Raw genomic sequence first — 22,177 nt, 5'->3', positions numbered from 1 at the left:
CCATCATCTAGTCTAGTACAAGTTCTTAAAACCCAAGTTGACTTAACTCCTATCCAGTAGACTCAAGATCTGTTTTCAATGTAAATATGATTTTACAGTTTTATATTCTCATCAGTCAGATATTCCACAGTATCAAAAAAGAACCATATACCTGTTAAAAGTTCATTTGAACATTTTTTAAAGGAAAACAGCATGAAAGCTGACAAAAGCAATGTAAGAGAAGAAGTTACAATACTGCTCACTACGAATTTATTATGAAGCTGACAGTACATTTTTGAAACTCCAGTTCTTCAGACATACAACGTGTGAAATTGTCGCTTTTATTCTGTTGTTTTTATTTTTGAAGTCCTGAATGTTGCAAAAAAGAAGCCTGACAATACAAAATTTCAAGCGGGGGAAAAAACAAGCAAGCACATTTCTGGCTTTAACTTCTGTGGCTTCCAACACAAATGAGTCTTACATGATCACACATACAAGTCAGTATTTATTAGCACTTCTTATGTGCAAACACATTCAAAGTATTAAAAGAGGTGTTACTAAAGGTTCTCTGAAAGTCAGAAGATGAAGAACCCTGCTGAGACAGATACTGGATGTCAAATACTGCTGTTCACAGAAAACATTATGACTCCTAATGATTCCAATTTTTAACATGCCATCAGCATCAGGAATGCTCAAATGCCTCCAAGGCACACTTTAGGAGTGGAAATGATCAGAGAAGACAGCTACTTATTCTGTAGTTTTCTGTCCCAAGCCAGGCAGACTGAAGGCTGTTCTAGCTTGTACCAACCGACTATGGTGATTGAAGGACACTACACAGTCAGGAGACAGCCAGAGTACAGCATCATCCACCCCAGCTCTGCTTTGTCTCATTCAGCACTTCCGTCAGTGTCTGCCACCATATCTAGCACTTCTCCAGAGCCAAGTCAAAAATTGAGTGCTATCACATAATACTATCTGCTGTTTTTACATACAAACAAGCTTTCCTGGGATATTTCTGTCAACCAAACCAGGCATCAAAAAACAAAGCTACATAGGAGTCCTGCAAAAAAGTAAAAAAAAAACCACAAAACAAAACACAACCACACAACAAACAAAACAAACAAAAAACCACCACCACCAAAAAAAAACAATGCAAGGTGAAACACAAAAAAATAATCAACCCAAGCAACTTCTCCCTAACCCAAGGAAGCACAGGCAAGTGAGGTACTGTTAAAAGTTGAATGGAAAATGCTAATTAAAACTGTCAGAAAGTCACTTGATTACTTTAAAACCTAAGACTCCTGTATAGGAAACTGCCCAACTCAAAATCCTGAAGCCCAGTTAACTACTCCAGCCTCCTACAGCCTTGAAGAATTCTCCTGCTTTGTGAACTGTGAAATAGCATTTGCTGCACTACTTCAGGTGCATTGGCTTTAATTACTTTCTTCCTTGTGATTAAATTAGAAGAGGAAGAATCGAGTGTTTGGGCTTGTATGTTTTGTAAATTTTTACACACATCCTCTCACTATTCTGTCCCTCTGATCTCCCACCTAATACAAATCCATCTCTCAGTTTGATGAGTGTGCAGTTTCAGTGTCTGCTTAAATCCTCAGAAGTGAAAGCACAGATCACAAAAAAAGATATCCCAGGCAATACGCAAATCTGCAGAGAACAACAGATTAGCAGCCAAACGTTCAGTTAACGTTCTGGAAGAGGCAGGATTCACAAATACTTACCATGGTGGATGAATCAGGGTAAGATGAGGATGGATAATCACACTGTAACTATCTTGATAATAAAAATACTGATTCAATTACCACAATTAGCACAGTAATTGTTAATACTACCAGTTAAACAAATGTTTTACATAAAATAATGGGGAAAAAACCCTCTAATTTTAATAGAGTGTGAAAGACTAGCTAGGTTCTTCAACATGAGTTCTAAGTTCTCATACTACAGGAAGTACTGAAACACAGAATTCTTTCATACACATATATATGCTGATGTCACCCCATAATTGAGTTCGCTGCTTCAACTCAGGTCCCTAACCCAGTTCAAGCCTTTCCCTGCAATTGATGTATTTCAATAATGATTTTATTTTTCTCAAGATCTGACACTGTTCTTCAGCTTAGGTGTCTGCATCAAATAGATGTCTTAGAAGAGTAGGCTACGGGCACTTTTAAAACACGTAAATTACTCAACAGTGCAAAACTGCAGTTAGTTGTCACAAACAAGACAAAAGTTTTAAAAACAAGGGAGAGTTTCACTGGAATTTATATCAAACTGCATTTTTTCCACATAGTCACAGAGTAATATAGACAAGCTTGAACTCTCCAGAGAAAATTAAATCCATTCACCTCTTATGCAAAAAAGTCATCCTGGTTCCTTTTAATACCACCCTGCTCACAAAATGCTTTAACCGAGGAAGGCCAGAACATGTTGTAACAACGTCTGGCATTCAGCCTTTTTACATGACAACAAATAATTTTATTAATTAGATGTACATATGACATTTTAAGCTACAACACTGCTGATTAACTCTGTAGCATTTTCATGTATACATTACACATACTCACATAATATAAACAGTATGGCTACTATCCTCAATTTGATCCAGCTCCATAAGAGGTACCTTTTTTTCCCTTTACAATGTTAATTATTAGAAAGAGGAAAAAAAGATCTATTTAATAGAATTAAAACTAACAATACACTTCAGTGAAAAAAATTTCCTATGAACTTCAAACAGCAACAGCAGAAGAGCAGTAAGGAAAAGATAATCCAACCCTAGAAGTCCACGGTGAATTATTAATTCAACTTCAAGGAAAATTCAACCACAGTATCAGTACTTGCAAGCCTGAAAGCATAACCAGAAGCAAAGTTAACAACAGCTCAAGAAATAGTGCTTCAGGTTACTCTTTTGATCCCTACACTTGCTTTTGGATTCCACTTCCCTCTTTCTCTTGGTGCCTTTTTTCTTGGCATCTTTGGTGTCTTTGTACATTCTCCTCCCTTTCCCCACTAAGCCTGTTCCACATGAGTACTGCATTGTACTGCTGTTATATTAAAAGGGTGCTGCTGCAGCAACTCAGAGGAATGAGAAAGCCTCCTTGCTTCTTGCTCCTCCACCACCACTACTGGGGACCTTGCTGCCCAAGAGGAACAACCGCACAACACTCCTCAAGTCCTGCAATGAGGCCAAATCCTTCCTGACCATCAGCCAAGTTAGGGGTCCTCTTTCAATAGAGAGAAATAGAGTCAGGGTCATATCCAGAGCAGAGACACCTCCCTAACACTGGCCAAGCTTCTCCTGTCAAATTCAAGCAGAATAAACTCTTCAAAACTCTTTAGGTAAATCACTGCAAAATGATTAACAAAAAAAATTCCCAAATCCCTCTGAAATGGTAGCTAACACTTCCCAAAAACATTCAGCCTGAAGGAGCCACAGTATTTGGAAGTTTTCTACCAAAATTGTTGAAATCAGCAAAATTTAAGACTGTGTTTTCAGTTCCTTCAGTTCACTGTGGATGTCCACAATGGCAAGGAGGCTCAGCTTTAACCAGTGGACAAGAGCTTCTCCTGAATCATATTCTTTGTGCTTTTTTTCACTTCACTCAGTTCATAGGCTAACATGCTTGAAATTACAAAGACAGCTGCAAGTTGATCAAGTAGGAAATCCTGGTACTCACTTCAATCAATAAAAATGAAATTGGGGTGGATCTCATTTTCCACTCTTGAGGAATACATACTGAAAGTGAACTATTCACTTCCCACATACACATAAGTTAAGTGCATATCCTTTTAGTAAGCAATTCCAGTTGAAACATTAAGAAAAATAAACCTAAGCATCAGCATAACATATGACCATAAGAGTTAAACTTCAGTGTGGGTTTTACCAGTATTTCTTTGCAAGCTCGTCACAAACCATACCTAGACCACATGATTTATCAGTTTCTAAGAACACCGATTATGCAAATATGAAACTGAATAACCTAAAAAACTGCTTGAATAATATTCATGAGTGTATTACAGACTCCGAGGCAACAACGTCAGTTTAGTTTGAAATCTTCACTTAAATAGAATCTAACACATTTTAATTGTTATGAGCCAATCAGAACTAATCTCTTTAGGAAAATAACCTAAGTACTAATGCAAAGATCAGGCCAAACATGTACTTTAAGCCACTGACTCTAATAATGTTTTTAAACTGCCACTTTCAAAGTTAATCTGTCCAAAGACAGACAGTAAACTGTAACTTAAAAGAAGTCTTTTTTAGACAGCAAACATAACAGGTGCACAAAATCTTCCATGACACATGTACTTATTTTATACCTCCATGATAAAAATATAGCACCCATGGTAGAAAAACATAATTCAGGAAACAAAAACCAGCATGCACTCAAATCAATATTAATAAGTCTGTTTACTAGTAGAAAGAACTAATGTTACTTACTGCTATTTCTCTGCATGCAGACATAGAAATTCCAGTACCTTCTATTTGCTTTAAAGCATAATCTTTATCATCTTTCCTGTGAAAGAAGAAAATAAGTTTTTTTTAAAAATTGCACCATGAATTCAAAGTGAGCTCTTTACCACCATTCAAAGGACAGTTTCTAATTAATACAAATTCTGCATCTTATTTTAATGGCTGGATACCCACCTAAACTGTAAGCTTGATAAAGCTAAAATATAAATTTGCCCTTCACTACATAGAGGGTGGGGTTTTTACTGCAATTACCAACATTCCTTTCATTCCTTCCTTCTCTTATTAAGAAGAAAACAATGCAAACATTTAGTACCAACTAGAATTAAATCCAGCTAGGACTACAGCTCCCATAAATACATTACTCTGGGACACAGTAAGTCTTCACTATATTTTAATGAATTCTTTAGTAGCCCAGAAGCAGCATCACATCTTTTCCTTCCTCTAGGTCACAAAAAGTGCCCTAAAATTTTGTTCCTACCAAACTAATAAAACTACCAAGATTAATAAAATATCACAAGATATCTGTGCAAGCTGAATAACCCAGAGAAATGTTTGTTCAGCTTTAAACATGTATAACACTTAAAAACACCACCACCCATACTTTAACTAGCATATACCTTATAGTCATTTATTTAAAATGCAAGCCTATTAATGATTCCAGCTACCAAAAGCAAAATTAAGAAGAGATACATTGCAGCAAAGAAGACATTGACCTCTCGGCCATCCTCAGCCTCAAAGAGCTCAGACTTCAAAGAGGTGGAGTGCACGACCTTTCCACCTGTGTCTGGCATCCTCAGCACTTCTGGGGGACATGGCATTTAACAGTATTGCCTTCAATATTTGGAGTACTTCTATAAGCCCCAAATCTCCAGGTTACATAAAAATCCTTATTAATTTTTAATGAAACCAGCTTTCACAGCTGTGAAGAGCCAGCCTGAAAAAGCTTCAATTCAAACATCCTAAAGGCAAATAAAACAAAACTGTAGTTAAGCTATTAAAATATAAGCACTTGTTTCCACCGGCTCTCGAGAAAAATTTGCGTGGCTTTGAATTGCTGCATTCCTACCTGAAACATACACTTTCCCCTATTCATCACTACTTATTTAATGCCTCAAAGTACCAGGTCTGCCTAATAGATTTTTTCATAAGGTTCAAAGGCAACCCACTGTAAGCAATAACCTTTCAAAACAGCAAAGAGAGAAAAAGTGGGAGATTAATGGACAAAATCTGAACACAGTTATTGAGCAGAAAGAATGAAACAGCAAGTGGGAGAGAGCACATTTCAGTAAGACGGCAATTACGTGGATTCAGTAGGATAAAAGAGGAAAAAGATACAGGATCTATCACAAACAGGAAAAAAAAAAAAAAAACCACACCAAAAACCTAGGGAGCACAACAACACAAGGCATTAGAAAGCCTCCATATGAAAAAAACCTAAAACCTCCTTGTCTGGAAGAGAAGGAGTAAATGCTGAGCACAAATTCATACACAGAATCATAGAATGCCAGGCTGGACGGGACCTCAAGGACCATCTGGTCCAACCTTTCTAGGTACTACTATAGTTTATATTAGATGGCTTAACACCCTGTCAAGCTGAGACTTAAAACTGTCCCATGTGGGGGAATCTACCACTTCCCTTGGGAGACTATTCCAATGCTTGACCATCTTCATGGTGAAATATCTACCTCATGTCCAATTAGAATCTCCCCAGGAGCAACTTGTGCCCATTACCCCTTGTATTTATTATATTTGTAAATAGGGAGTCTCCATCTTCTTGGCAGTCACCCTTTAAGTACTGGAACACGGCAATAAGGTCTCCCCTAAGACTTCTTTTCTCAAGGCTGAATAACCCCAGTTTTCTCGGCCTCTCTACATGGACAAAACAAGGTGGGGATAGGCAACAACAATCCTCTGTTTCTCACTTTAGAGAAAAATAAGTTGCATGAAGCCTGAAAACAAGAAACCATTAGGGTACTAAGCTGAACTGCACAACTCGTGATGACACAATATTATAGGGAACAAAAGTATAAATAGATTTCAAAACAAATAAGAAAAATTTGTGGTGAGTTACGTGGGAAGTTACAGACCACTCCATGAGAAACTACTGAACATAACCGTAATCTGGTTTCCAGCATAGAGACTTTCTATGCTGCTGATAGATACAGGGAAATTTTCTCAGCTAAAAATCATCTTACCTTCTATCTGCCTTAGCTAGCAATGGCTCATGGCCATTACTGGACACAAACATGAAGAAAAATGCATTGGACCAGAGGTTATTCTCATTCCCCTTTGTGCTCATCTACTTAGTCTTTGAGGTGTTTGGAGAGATCCTTTTTCATGACAAGTGCTACCACACAACTGCTACCGTTACGAACATTAGCAGGGACAAAATATGGAGCAAACGGGTCAGACCAAAGGTTATAATCACTGTCCTGTTGCTTATCTGCTTAGATTTCAGGTACTTGAAGGTGAATTCAGCATAACAAGAAGTACTACCATACAACTGGTATTGTTACAAGCATTTCTGGTAGCACTGTCTACAATGAAGCCCGTCTTGCATTTAAGATCCTATTACTATTTTTAATTGATCAAGTTTTTGCCAAATTAAGTCTGGACTAAAATTTTCCATACCAGATGGCAGACTTTCTCTGGAAATTTTTAGAAAAAAAATACTTCAACTCTGTCATAGAAGAAAACTGGAAGAACACACTTCCAGTTGCATATGTCAACTCTTTTACAACCATTGCTTTAATACTGAAATTTGACAGCATGGTTTAAGAACATACCATTTCACAGAACGGTTTGGGTTCCAACACCCCCACATGGGCAGGAACTCCTCCCACTAGACCAGGTTGCTTAAAGCCCCAACCAAACTGGCACTGAACACTTTCAGGGTTGAGCTATCCACAACTTCTCTGCGCAGCCTGTCTCTGTGTCTCACCACCCTTACAGTCACAAATTTCTTCCTAATGTCTAATCTAAATCTACCCACTCCCAGCTTAAAAGCATTACCCCTCATCCTATCACTACACATCCTGGTGAAAAGCCCCTCCCCAGCTTTCCTGTAGGCCCCCGTCAGGTACTGGAAGGCTGCTATAAGATCTCTTCAGACTCTTCCCTTCTTCAGGCTGAATAGCCTCAACTCTCTCAGCCTGTCTTCATAGGAAAGGTATTCCAAGGCCTCTGATCATCGTGGCCCTCCTCTGGACTCACTCCAAGAGCTCTATGTCCTTCTTTTGTCGGGGACTCCAGAGCTGGACAAAGTACTCCAGGTGGGGGACTCACAAGCACAGAGTAGAAGGGCAGAGTCACCTCTCTCCACCTGCTGGCCACACTTCCATTAAGTCTCCTCAAAACAATGAATAAGAAGTCTCTGAAAATTCATCTTCTCACATTAAGAGGTACCTAAAGAACTGAGATCCAGAGACCCCATGCCCAGCCTTGCTCTGCCCTTACAGCAACCCAGCGCTGTGGGGGAATTAACCACTTGCTCCTTTGCTCTGCGCAGGCACTGCATGAAGGAACTCAGAGAGCAAGTGGCCTCTGCCCTGTCCTCAACCCACCCAAGCAGTTTAGAGGAAATCTAAGCATGGTGAAAAGAAGGAAAAGAAACTGCAACATAGGGACCAACCACATTTTAGCACCACACTACCCTCTCCTCCAGAATCTGAAAAATAACCAGACTTCAAGGCTTAAATCTTCTGACCTGTGCATGCACAGTTCAGATACAAAGTAATAAAACAATTTCTAACCCTCTCTAACATTTGTTCTACACTGAGCTGGTAACACAAAAGGCCAGAATAATCAAGCTTAGTTTAAGCAACTTCCAAAAATATTTTGCCCATAGCCTGTTTACATCATAACACTTGCCTTCTGCATGTTTTGGATATGGGGAATTTCCTTCTTTAAAGACATGTTCAGTGAAAAGAAAAGCAAAAAATAAGAAAAAAAGAAAAAAAAAAAACTGTTTATCAACATCTTCCACAGCTAATTGAGCACTAGCATCAGCCACTTATCAACTTAAGTTATGAACTTATAAAGGGTAAAGTAAGACAATGCATAATTCAAGCAAATTTATCTGTTGAAAGGTCCTGTCCAGTTTGCTACCTGGTAATGAGGCATTAAGTAACTTTCACAAATCCTCCACCTAATAGCAGGCTTTGAAACCTGGTCAGTCTGCAAACTTATTTTCATACTAATATATTCATATGTTCCTGCACTAAGTGCTTGCCTCTTCAACACCGTAATACTCCCTGCCAGTAACAGTCAGTTGTGGGAGCAGTAAGAGAACTTGTGGTACACAGCTGCTGGGAATAGCTGAGTTTATTGCATTCACAGGCAAACTACACAACCTTGTTGTCATTTGCTCAAGAGGGAAAACACTAACATCAGAGGCAAAAGCCTGAAAAAGCTGGGTAGCTGCAACATCACTTAATGACAAAAACAAATCTAGTTTTGTTCTTACAGCTGGAATAAACTAAAACAAAAAATGCCATCTTTAATGCTTCAGGATGCCCTAATATTACTTTAAGTTCTACTAAATTTGGAAGTGCAATGGCATCATGAGAAACATTCAGTTTATCTGAATAAAAAATATATCCAAATTAGTAGGAACAGATGCCTGCTAGATGTGAGCACATGGCAAAGCTTCAGTATTAAAATGCCTGGTATTTATACTCCTCATTTAGAAGGATACTTTAAGCACAAATCTGTTCAGCAAGTGAGAAAAAACACCCTACACATAGATAAAAAGGAGGCTTATTCCATAAAAGACAGTTAAAAAACCCCAGTATTTCATCTCACACATAATAAATTCTGTAGAAATGAATTTGCATAGTGTTACAATATAACCTTTATTCAGTTCATTTGATTAGTTTAAAATTCAATTGAGTAGTAAAAACAGCACAATAAAGTACCTAAACCTTAAAATCAGTAGTCATAATTCTAAATTTATATTACAGTTGAAAAAATATCTCAAATTCAAAATTAGCTGGTCACAATTTAGAAACAGTTTTGTCATTATAAACAAGGAAACAAAATTGAACCACAGTTAAACTTCTGAGGGGAACAGGCTCTACAGGTTTACAACTATCACAGGGAACTGTAAATGCAGCATCTTTTCTACAGAAAAGTCTAAGGAATCTGTTAATAATTTATGGTTCTTACTCCCTAAAGAATATGAAAATCCTGATAATTAAAATATAAGCTTACCAATAAAACACGAGTTGGTTTTGGTTTTGGTTTTGTTTTAATTCTACCCTTAAGAATTCCATTAACATCAATAGTAGTGAATGTAACACATCCTGAGTCAGTACAACTGTCACACTACTGCTGGAGTGATTCAGCCTCCGCAGCACTAACTCAAAATTCTCTGAAGACATTAAAACCAGCATTTTGATTTTACCAGCTGAAAACGAGTTTGTGCAGTAGAGCACCTTAGCTTTGAACAACTCACTTAGATGAACACTGAGTAACTCCAAGCCCTGAGTAGTATCTCATCTTCACTATTAACAGCAAAATACAGACAGGAGCTATAGTAGCCAGGTAAGCAAAAAATATTAAAGCTTTATTAGCTAGCAGAGCATTAAGAAAGGAAATAGATGAATCAGAGGTTTTATAATAGCTTACTTACAAATACTACACATTAAAATAAAGATAACATGGAGAGAAACTGTGGTATTCTTACTAGTTTCCTTTGTCCTTCCTCCCCTATGCATTTTACTAAAATTTGACACGGACTTACTCCACATGTAGATTTGAGATGGAAGGAGAACATAGCAAAACACAGAGGTATAGGCTAAAATATGAAAACACTTATGACAGCAAATTATGACATATAGGAACCCTGGCATTTTCACTTTGTGATGTTATTCCCTGCCTCCTCCCCCAAGCATTTGACACTGTCTCCCACAGCATCCTCACAGATAAACTGAGGAAGCATGCTCTTGAGGGTCAGGTAGTGAGGTGGATCAAGAACTGGTTGAAAGGAAGAAGTCAGAGAGTTCAGACAGAATCTAGTTGGAGGTCTGTGACTAGCAGAGTCCCTCAGGGGTCGGTACTATTCAATATTTTCATCAGCGACCTGGATGAGGGAACAGAGTGTGCCCTCAGCAAGTTTGCTGATGACACTAAACTGGAAGGAGTGGCTGACACACCAGAAGGCCGTGCTGCCATTCAGTGAGACCTAGATAGGCTGGAGAATTGGGTGGGGAGAAACTTGATGAAAATCAACAAGGGCAAGTGTAGAGTTTTGCATCTGGGGAAGAACAACCCCATGTACCAGTACAGGTTGGGGGCTGACCTGCTGGAGAGCAGTGTAGGAGAAAGGGACCTGGGGGTCCTGGTGGACAGGAGGATGACCATGAGCCAGCAATGTGCCCTTGTGGCCAAGAAGGCCAATGGCATCCTGGGGTGCATTAGAAAGGGTGTGGTTAGTAGGTCAAGGGAGGTTCTCCTCCCCCTCTATTCTGCCTTGGTGAGGCCACATCTGGAATATTGTGTCCAGTTCTGGGCCCCTCATTCCAGAAGGACAGGGAACTGCTTATGAAGGGAGTGGAACATCTCCCTTATGAGGAAAGGCTGAGGGAGCTGGGTCTCTTCAGGTTGGAGGAGATTGAGGGGCGACCTCATCGATGTTTACAACTACATTAAGGGTGAGTGTCTGGAGGATGGAGCCAGGCTTTTTTCAGTGATGTCCAGTAATAGGACAAGGGGCAATGGATGCAAACTGCAGCATAGGACGTTCCATGCAAATGTGAGAAAAGAACTTCTTTACTGTGAGGTTGACAGAGCACTGGAACAGGGTGCCCAGAGAGGTTGTGGAGTCTCCTTTGCTGGAGACATTGAAAACCTGCCTGGACACGTTCCTGTGTGATGTACTCCAGGGGATCCCACTCTGGCAGGGGGTTGGACTTGATGATCTTTTGAGGTCCATTCCAACCCCTGAGATTCTGTGATATTATACACCAATCATCCAGCCTCAATTCTTAAAAAGATTATGCAGCAAATCCTCCTGGGAAGCTGTTTTCAGGCCCACAAAGGAAAACAGATGACTGGGAACAGCTCACAAGCATTTTCCAAGCATGAGCTGTGCCCGAGCAATCTGCTGGTCCCCTATACAATGAAAGGACTAGCTCTGTGGACAGTGGAAAAGCACTGGACATTACCCTGACCTTAGGAAAGCTTTTGACGTGATCTCACAGTCCATCTGTAGCCAAATTAGACAGAGAGCTTGGACAGCTGAATTACAGATTTAAAAAAAAAACAACATATCAATTGGATTGCCAGACTTAATTGCTTATAATCAACAGTACATAACCCACAGGTTGCCAGTTACTAGCACATGCCTCAGGGGCAGATACCAGGGCTGATATGACAGGATGAAAGGCATCCTCAGCAAATCCATTGATGATGCTAAATTGGGGACAATGGTTGATGAACTGAGGAACTGAGCTGCCATTTGGATAGACCTCAACAGATAGGAAAAATGGTCACACAAGAAGCTCAGAAAGTTCAAAGAAAAGTGCAAAGACCTGTCTCTAATTTGAAATAACCCAACACAAGCGGACACACTGTCAAATGGGTCAAAAGTAGCCTTAAAGAGAAAGATGTGGGGATCCTGGTGGAGAAGCTGAACATGACAAAGCAATGTGCTCCTATGGCAAAGGCAGCCAGCCAAATCCTGGGCTGTATTAGGAAGACTGTACCCAGCAGGTGGAAGAAGGCAGTAATTCCTCCATATTCAGCACTTGCAAAACTACATCCTCAAGTTCCATGTTCAGTTTTAGGCCTTCCAGTACAAGAAAGACACTGACATACTCAGCAAGTTGAGCAGAGCACCACAAGGAGTCTGAAATACATGACACGTAAGGAGAGGTTGAGAGAGCAAGTGAGGTTTGTTCAGCCTTCAGAGAAGGCTAAGAAGGGATTCTTTTGCTGCCTGCAGTTAGCTAATTAGAGAGGCGTGCAGGGAAGGAGACAGGCTCTTCCTGGAGGTGCCTAGCAAACTGATGAGAAGCAACAGTCAAATGACAAGAAGAGAAGTTCCAATTTAATATCATAAAGACAAAAAGTAGGCAGCCAAAAAGTGGAATAGATTTGCTAGAATTCTTGGCGCTCAGAGATACTTAAAGCCCAGCTGCATAAGCACCTGAGCAGCCCAAGCCAATTTCAAAGTTGATCCTCCTTTGAGTGGAAGGTTGGGCAAGATGCATTCTAGAGATCCCTTCCAACCTAAAATATTCTATTTGGGATTGTGAGATAGAGTACTACTTTGTTGATAATTCAACTGTAACTAGTTTCACAGCTCTGCACGACATTTATTACACACTTGCAAGACATACAGTTATTCCTAATGCTGTTTTTCAAGTCTGACATTTCCAAAACTTAGCTAGAAAAGACACAGAGCTATTGTGGATGCCTATGTACATAACTCTGAGGATGATTTACTATAGAGAGATTTAAAACTTTTCACACTTTCAATATAATTTAGATTACTGTAAGGACACAACTTTGAAATTAATGGAACAGTAATCTTTATTCAGTATTTAGAGTTTGTTCTAGTATTTACTATGTGTGCAATGTTAATTGTCTCCTAAAAAGAAACCCAAAGGTTAATATTTTGTATGAAAATGAATAATCCTTTATAATTGTATTTAGACTTAAGAGTATAAACACTGGTAGCTGAACCTCCAGATCTTAACACAGACTTGTATGGATGCCACCCAAATCAAGAATGAATTATTTCTACCCACTGTATTTCAACAGATCTCACACAGATTCCACAAACTCACCCATGAGCTCTGAGCTTTTACACAGAGACCCTTTCACTGCGAAAGGCAGCTGACTTTGTCCCCAAAGACCACTGCCCTATGATATGATCAGTGTATTCCAGCAGCAGACTTGCTACAGCACTGTACTGATTTTGGCTGGGATGGAGTTATCTTTCTTTACAGTAGCTCCTATGGAGCTATATTTTGGATTTGTGATGAAAACAGTCTTGATAAGGAACCCATGTTTTGTAGTTACAGCTGAGCAGTGCTTTTTCTGCTCCTCAGACTGCCCCACAAGCAAGTGGAATAGGGGTGCATAAGAAGTTGATAGGGGACACAGCCAGGACAGCTGCCCCCAGCTGACCAAAGGGATGTTCCATACTGTAAAATGTCATCCCCAGCAATAAAAACCGTGGGTAGGAGGAGGAAGGGTGTGCATTTGGAGTTACAGTGTTTGTCTTCTCAATAACCATTACATGTGATGGAGCCTTGCTGTCCTGGAAATGGCTGAACATCTGCCTGTAGATAGGAAGTAATTAATTCTTTATTCTGCTTTGCTTGTGTGCACAGCTCATGCTTTACCTATTGAATTGTTTTTATCTCAAAGTATGAGGTTTTGAACTTCTACTTTCCAATTCTCTCTCCCATCCCACTGCAGGGAGTGAGCAGCTGTGTGGGGCTGAGTTGCCTACAGGGTTAAACCTCAAAAAGCACATCCAAGATATAGCCCAGATAACCAAAGAATGCAAAGTATTAAGTTTACTCAGGCTTATAGTCACAGTCCAACATACTTTTAAATGTACAAAGCTGGACAAACATAAGCCAAAACTTCTGTCAAACTATTTAGTATACACAGTAGGTCTGATCACTGACCTTCAGGTAAACCTATTAAAAGGAAGTATCTATTTATTGATTTTAGAGAATAATTTATAAATATGAACTAACAGTGATACAACAATAACAACTTAATCTTTTTGTAATTCCAGTTTTAAAAAACCTGCTGTGTTTCATACATTTAAATGTTTTACAATTATGTGTATTAAAAGAACTGAAAGCTAATAGTGAAGCTTTGCACAACAGCTTTGAGTCAACAGTTTGCTGCTCAAATGACCCCATCTTCATCCTCACACATACCCCTATCCTTCATGCTAGAAGGCCAGAAACTTATTTGCAGATGCAGATGAGCTTATTCACAGAATGGAAAGGTATTTCCAGCCTTGTTTGGTATGCTTTCTGACACACTAGTAAGTTGAAGTGACCTGCTGAATGCTCACTGGAGTTATCTAAAGGCAGAGAGCAGACAGCAGAGACACAACAGTTTCTGTCCACACTGGGGGTGAAGTTAGTTTATCTCCTAGTAAGTACTTTCTTTCCATGTGAGCTTGATGCAGTACATTCATCTTTGCCAGAAAGCCGCAGGTAAGCGCTACAACCACTGCAGAAACAAGCCTGTTCACTGGAGAACCTCCCCATAGCTAAAGTAGTAGACTTTTCCAAAATATGAAAAATACATAAACTAGAATGATGTCCTTCACTTCTAGCTCTTTGAGGGTCACTTTGATGTTACTTCACTTTCACTGATGCTCTATGAATTTTTATATATATATATAACTTCCAAAATGAGATTACTCTAAAAATACTTGAAATAAAAAACACACTTCAGTTTCATTGGCTAAAACAAGTTGGATGAACCAAGACTAGAAGATAAACATTAGCTCAAACTACTGCTTCTTCATTTAACGGAATTTAAGAACATTCTGAAAAAGGAGGTGGTCCTAAAACATGCATTAAATCTAGAAAAAAAAGGTTAACAATCTTCTTTACTATAAACTGCATGCTGCACCATCAAAGCATGCCTATTTTCAAAAGTCTGGATTTATTCAAGCCCAGAGTACTTAAATGTATTTACAACCAGCTTAAAATTTATCCCATCAGAGATTCTGGCTTGTTCCTTTCATGGAAGAAATCTGCCAAAAATCAGACGAAAACCCAGATTCTGTCATGAAAGCCTCTTATGTATTAATAAATGAGGAAGGATCATGAATAATGTAACCCAGCCATAAAAGCTGAGCGTCCAATGTACTTTGTCAAGGATTTCAGGTTATAACAGTAGTTCACACCTATTCTCTCTTCTACAAAGTTACCTGAGAAGACTTTCCAGCAAAGGACAAATAAATTAAAGAACAATGGGTACTAGTTAAACTGCAGATGAGGATAAATACAGTTCATAAGGTAGCGTGACTTCTTATATTTTTATGGTTGCCACAACAAGCACTGCCCTGCATTCATTCTAATGCAGCTGCTGACACCAGTACATGCTTTACAGTTTCACACACTTGTAACAGTGCTCACTCCCAAAGGGAAAATTTCAGAGCGTTTCCATATTTCTACAGTAATAAGTGTTACCTACTTTTTATCTAACTTCAAACATGAGATATGCAAGAAAAACATGAATAAAAAAAATACATGGAAGTATGTGTAAAAATAACATAGCATGCAGCTGCGTAGAATCAGCTCAAGCTGGGGCCTACAGATTACAGAGCACCCCAGCCACACGGGACGTCTGTGCACAAGCAGGCGCAGAGCCGGGCTGGCACACAGGTCTCCCAAAGACCCCAGGCAGTGGCTGGGAAGAAGGAGCAGCCAGCGCAGTCCTCTGCCAACTCCAGCAACCACCTCAGGAGTCAGCGCTGGTCTACACCCATAGCAGCACAACCCCTGAGGAGCTCCTGTCTTCTCCAACAGCCACATTTCCATGGGCATGTCCTCATTTTCTTAAGTGTTGCTATTGGGCAGGGGCTCTCAAGTTATATTGGTATTAACTATTATCAGGAAGATCAGCTACATCTTGCTTGGTGTCACAGAGAGAACGTGACAGACTAAAGCAGAACAAAATTAGTGTAAGGCAAAAAAAAAGCATCACATCCTTGATGCCATTAGGTTGTTTTTCCTTTGTGTTTAAAAAGTGCAAGAAAAACTACAAGTGAACAATACAACAGAAACCAGAACCCCAAATTTTAATTTCACCTTAGGACAGGAGGTTCTAGATACCAGGTGAAGCAGAAATGTGTCAGCAGGAAAGCAGTGCTACATGCCTGCTGTAGTCTTGCTTCGTTTCCTAAAGATCTGCTGAGTTCACTGTCAGAGACAGCTGGATGGACCTTCCTTATGATCCAGAGCAACCACTCCCTTTAATCAATACAACCCTTAATTTTACAGACATGTCATAGATTACAGCTACACTGAACCATTTCAATCAATGTGCTGTATGATCACACTAAGTTTGGTGAGCCTTAGCAAGTGCTTGCATAGTCATATCATTAAATTTAAATAAATAGTAGAATTCAGAGAGAAACTTCCTATTTAATTTTCAATACTCTGCTGTTCTCTCCTTTCCCTCTTTTTCTTTCAGATGGGTAACAAAAATATACTACCCTACTGCTAGGCAGCAATTTACCTTCAAGTTTGTTAATAATTTCTAGCTGAACTGAAATTTAATTTAAAGAAAGTCTAATAGAACGATCACATATAAATAGAAGTACTGAAAAACCTAGCAGTAGAAAGAATTTAATTATTTACTTCTAAGGTAACATTTCAAAGAATTTGCATGGTTAGGGTTTTTTTTTTTTTTTCCCTTTTAAAGATATGTATATGATGCACAGAAAAGCAAACAGGTAAAAGAAAGCATATTCACAAGAAGGAAAAAAAAAAGCCAGTGTGCTCTCTCTTGTCGCTGTTAGCCTTCCCCCTCAGAAACACTAATTTTATCCTGAAAGAAGAGTAATGCTTTAGCATTACTAAGTCTTGAGAACACTTTAGTATAAGATTTTTAGATAGTGTCCTTCAAGAAAAAGACAAAAAAACCCTTTGCAAAAGGATAGAAGGGTACAAGGAACACGGTTTGTGACTGAAACACATTTCATGGACTAGGATCTGAATTTACAAGGTGTCATGTGAAAATAAAAAGCCCTATTATTCACCAAAATGTTAACACAAAGAAGTTATTGCAGGGGACGACACACTAACAGAACAGAATTTATTAAGGGTTTAACTTATTCATTCATATTTTAGCCATCCCCAAATACTCACAGGACATGGCAAGATTACTGTGCCAGAAGAGCATCATTATTCTTACCAGATAGCAAGGCTTATGCTGAGAGTATTTTCTAGTTCAGAACAAATCCTTCAGTAATCAAACCTTGTTGTGGGTAAAGAAAAGGTCATTGCCCACAGCTGGAGGAAAAACCACCAACAGCAAGCCAATAAACACTAGCACTTCTGAGCCAGCTGATGCTATGTGGTAAGTGGCAATTACTGATTCACTTTATTCCTTTTGTTCTTTGATTTTTTTAAATTAACACCTTTCACCACAACATGTAGTTTGGCAAGAAGTTCAAAGCAAGTTCAAAGCAGTGACAGACTGTATATGTGGTTCTTCTGATCTAAAAATTTGCTGCTGTCAAACAAAAAGCCTTTTCTTGACATCTCTGCCTTCCTGCTCCTAGCCAGAAAATCCTGCCTTACATCAGCTCTGATTTGTGCCACGCTTCTTCATGGCGTGGTTCACCACCTGCACCTGGCAAAAAGTTACCCACTTCTTTTTTCCCCGAGTTAAAAAATTCTGTCTCCAATGGAGTATGATGAGTATCAAAACCAGCACCAAGGTACCCGGTCAAAGGAAAAGACAATGAAGGGATGGAGAGAGGAGAAAGAGAGAGAGAGAGAAATGGAAGAGAAAAAGCAAGATGCTGCTCACTTCACTCTTTGCTTTGTGGTTGTAAAACCACAGGGAGCATGTTGGGCATAATTTTAAAAAATGAACAAACAGAAGTAAAAAAAATTAAAACCAAACCACCACCACATGCCTAGCCCAGCAATTAACTTAAGTAGGGAAGTTCCACAGAAGCAAGAAGAATCCCTGGGATTTTATCATCTACACCTCCCATCTCCCACAAAATTCTAATTTGACAGCCAGTCTAAAAACTAAGTTTTAAAACCACAAAATTATGAAGATCATTCCAATGAGGAGAGTAGTTGATGGACAGCAATACCCACTCCAGACTTAAAGCTCTGTGCTGCTTTATTTAATGGACACAGAAGAGCCAGACTCTTCTCAGTGATGTACAGGGATAGGACATGAGGCAATGGTTGCAATGGAGCACAGACATAAGGAAAAACTTCTTTACTGTGAGAGTGACAGAGCACCGCAACAGCCTGCCCAGAGAGGTTGTGGAGACTCCTTCTCTGGAGACATCCAAAATCCACCTGGACTTGTTCCTGTGTGAGCTACTCTAGGGGAGCCTGCTCTGGCAGGGGGGTTGGACTAGATGATCTTCTGAGGTTCCTCCCAACCCCTAACTTTCTGTGGTTCTGTCTTACTGGTACTTTTATATAAAGCAGTACAGTTGGTACCTCTACAAACTGTCTATAAAGGAAAAGACTGATGTATTTCATTTGCACTTTCCTTCTTCTCTCAAACTGATCTGGAGTCACCTCAATATTCATACCACTTCAGAAACTAGAAGCTGCATAAAGACTATACAGCATTTCCAAGCAAGCAAACAATAAATAGGGCCAAAGCACTAAACTTCAGAAAACCATAATTTCATTGGGTAACTTCTATTTCTAGTACATTTTTCTTCAGTAATCAAATCTATGAAATCATTTGGCTTACATTGAGTAAACAACCTATTTGCTGCTTTAAAAATAACTCTGTGATGAGAAGCTTTTCAAGTCACAAATCTGCCTAAGAGACAAAAACATTCTTCACTGTGACAGTGGTGAGATACTGACACAGGCTGCCCAAGGAAGCTGTGGATGCCCTTTCCCTGAAGTGTTCACAGCCAGGTTGGATGGGGCTTGGAGCAACCTGGTCTAGTGGGGTTGAAAATAGATGATCTTTAAGGTCCTTTTCAACCCAGATCACTCTGATTCTATTATATGATTCTATGATACTACTGTAGGTGCTAAAGGTTCACAGATAATTATTTTCTCATTTAATAGCCCTGAACAATTTATCTTTCATTCATTTATCCAGTCACTGAACAACTGTTTGCTATCTTCTTGATAACACTCAGGATTTTAGAGACTTCCCTCATCCCTCACAGACACAAAGGAGTCCTCAACTATGAGAACAACTGAAGTTTTTATACAGACACCGCTCCGTGTTGGAGTATCCTACTTGGCCCTCCTTAGATGTATTATACTATGCCTGGAATTAAGGGATTAGAAGTGCCTACAATAATGAAAATAGGATTCACAGCAAAAATGACCCCATGCTTTGCACTCCGCTCCACTGCCAGCAAGTCCTGCAATCATCTCTGCTTTTCAGCAATTACTTGCTCTCAGCTGGTATTGTCACAAAACTGTCACTATAAACTCCAAAACCTCTTTATTAAGTAATAATAAATTCAGAATCCACTATTGTAAGAGTAAACAAAGGATCATTTTCCCATACTCACCAATTCACATCAATGAGCATGATATATTACTGGGAAAAGGGGTTTGCCATACTGAGGGCCAAGCTTTCACAATCACTCCTTGCCTTCACTACCCCAAGGAACTCACTCTCATCAGCAAACCTATTCCCCAACAATTTACAAGTGATTTCCAAACAAAACTTTTGAACACCACAGATTCCCAAGAAATACCACTAATGACCCCCTACTATCAACTTACATCTTTAACTAGATTCTCTATCCAGAGAAAGACTGTCTCTATGTCCAGCTTCAGTATTTGGTAGGGAACTTCACAGAATGCCTTTTGGAAATCTAGACAGGTTACATCAATTATATTACCTTAACCCATATGTTAACTCCATCACAGAGTTTTAATTGACTTAGATGGATCCAAAGCAGCTTGCAACATTCTACCTTCTCAGGTTTCTTTCAACTTTAAAAAGCCTCCTACCACCACCTTCCTTTTTCCTTTTTTTTTTTTTTTTTTTTTTTTTAACTGAAGTGGTACTTCAGATTTCTTAACTTTATATAGATTCAGCATCACTCCAAGAGCAAAGTATAAACCACATCTGTTACAGACAGCCCTCAGTAGTAAAAGTTTGAATCTGCTCTTTCATCTCAGACCCTGTTATTCAAATCCTCCCATTGTGGGTGTCCTGAGTAGCTGTTTCAGTAAGTAGCTACTCACTGTCCTGAAGTTTTACCTTGGCATTTCTCCCTTGACAGAGCATCCACCCAAATGAAATGGTGCTAATGAGCCATTCATTGCCATCTTTTCTGCTTAGTAGCCTCTCTGATCTCACACAGCAGAGGCAACCTAGTCAGGCAGATGGAAATGCAGTTCTAACATTACTTTTGCCCCTTACATATGCCTGGAATTCTACCCATAGAGCTTTCAGTGTTGCAATATCTACTCTTCGAGTCTTTTAGTATCTGACAGTCATCTGGCATCTGACATTCACTCAAAGAGAGTTTGAACTCCCAGCAGCTCAAGTACCAGAAGTTATATAAGATTCAAATTACACTTGGGGACAAATTCCACACTTTGTTGTTCTGAAGTCCATCCAGATAGAGCTTGCTCCCATTGTTTTTGTTACGCATCTTGCACAGTAGTTCCGTGAGAAAAACCCAGTTGATGAAACCTGACTTCCCAAGACTTGGTTGAGCAATTACCCAGTGTCTGAATGCAAACTTGTAATTGAAAGCACACCTGCAGCTCAGGCTTCTCCTCACAGGGTAAGGCTATGCCTCTCCCAGAAAACACACCTTGGCCAGAAACACAAGGTGGAATCGGGTTTGCTGCAATTCAAAGCTTTTTGTGTTCCAACTTCTCAACCACAAGTATTATTCACACAGACAGTAACGAATTGAGTCTTCTTTTTCAGTGCAACTCTCAAGTGTCCTTTATTCAAATGTCAACATCTTGTATGCAAGGTGTTACAAGCACAAAGCACAGAGCCTTCCCAGAAAAACAGGCAGATTGTTTCAGTGACCTTTAGTTGTGTTCCTCCCTGTTCACAAAATGTGCATTTTTTCAAGACTAATTTTAATTTTGGATGTTTAGGTTATCATCTGTTTTTGAGAGAACCACTACGTTCTCTTGAACATTTTGTCCTTTAAAGAAAATATCTACAGCTTTAATCCTGGCTTATAGTTCTTTTCCTGTACATTCTAAACAGACTGCACAATATGTTTTGCCATACTAGCACTTAATACTCAAGGTAGTTAAGATGCAGTTGAAGAGAAACTGTTGCCTTAACAGCAGTATCTTTTTGATCAAGTATTGCATACAACTTTACGACAACTCTTCAGCATCCCAATCTTCCTATGTTTAAGCCAGTTGTTCACAAGGACATGCAAAACACACACAATAGGGCAGCATCAGTAGCATTCTCCGTAAAAAAGCAAAATATTGAATTGTCTATGCAGTACCTTTCCTCAAGGACTTCATATGCTTCTGTGTAAAATTCAGTATGTTTATTCAAATAGCTATTTCTAAAATGGGAAGCCTGCAATACACAAAAATTAGCAACTAGTTCACAAGTGGCCTTGTACTTAACAAAAAATTGTAGCTGTGAATAAAGCTATGCTGTAACCTACAAATGTGCTATTATGGGAGCTTGACAAGCTCTCAGGAACCATTTGTTGAGCCTCTGAGGAGACGAGAACAGCAGGCTAGCTAACCAGAATACAAAACCCTCCTGAATGGTTATCAGCCTGCACATAGCAGTAACATGCAGCATTACTTGCCAAGCTCACAAAGAAAAGATGGAGGGCAGAGGGATGGAGAGAGCACGAGAGTCAGAGCACTGGCTGAGTCTGAAACTGAAACCTTATTCCCACCCATTCATGACAGGTTTCTCTAAACTCAAGACTGCTTTACAGTGAAAGGAGACCAGACAGAAAAAGCTTTTTTTTTAGCAGCAAAGTTAAGTAATTTGATGTTCCTGCTTCAGCTTCATTACTTTAGCTGGACATACTTAGAT

At 39.3% G+C, this 22,177-nt stretch overlaps 1 protein-coding gene across 5 annotated transcripts in view; it reads right to left on the bottom strand.

Annotated features, from left to right (window-relative positions):
* Window positions 1–22,177, bottom strand: part of CDK8 (cyclin dependent kinase 8) — a 79,832-nt gene that overhangs the window by 47,044 nt on the left and 10,611 nt on the right. For all 5 annotated transcript variants that reach the window (XR_007889359.1, XR_007889360.1, XM_051617934.1 and 2 more), the window contains exon 2: window positions 4,430–4,505. Coding sequence is in view for 3 of the 5 variants with exons in the window: in XM_051617934.1 (XP_051473894.1) it covers window positions 4,430–4,505 (76 nt within the window). In the remaining 2 variants the exon portion in view is untranslated. The remainder of the gene's footprint in view (window positions 1–4,429; window positions 4,506–22,177) is intronic.

This window comes from Apus apus, chromosome 1 (genome assembly GCF_020740795.1).
Source record: "Apus apus isolate bApuApu2 chromosome 1, bApuApu2.pri.cur, whole genome shotgun sequence".
NCBI classification, from domain to species: domain Eukaryota; kingdom Metazoa; phylum Chordata; class Aves; order Apodiformes; family Apodidae; genus Apus; species Apus apus.
This window is presented reverse-complemented; position numbering and strand designations above follow the sequence as displayed.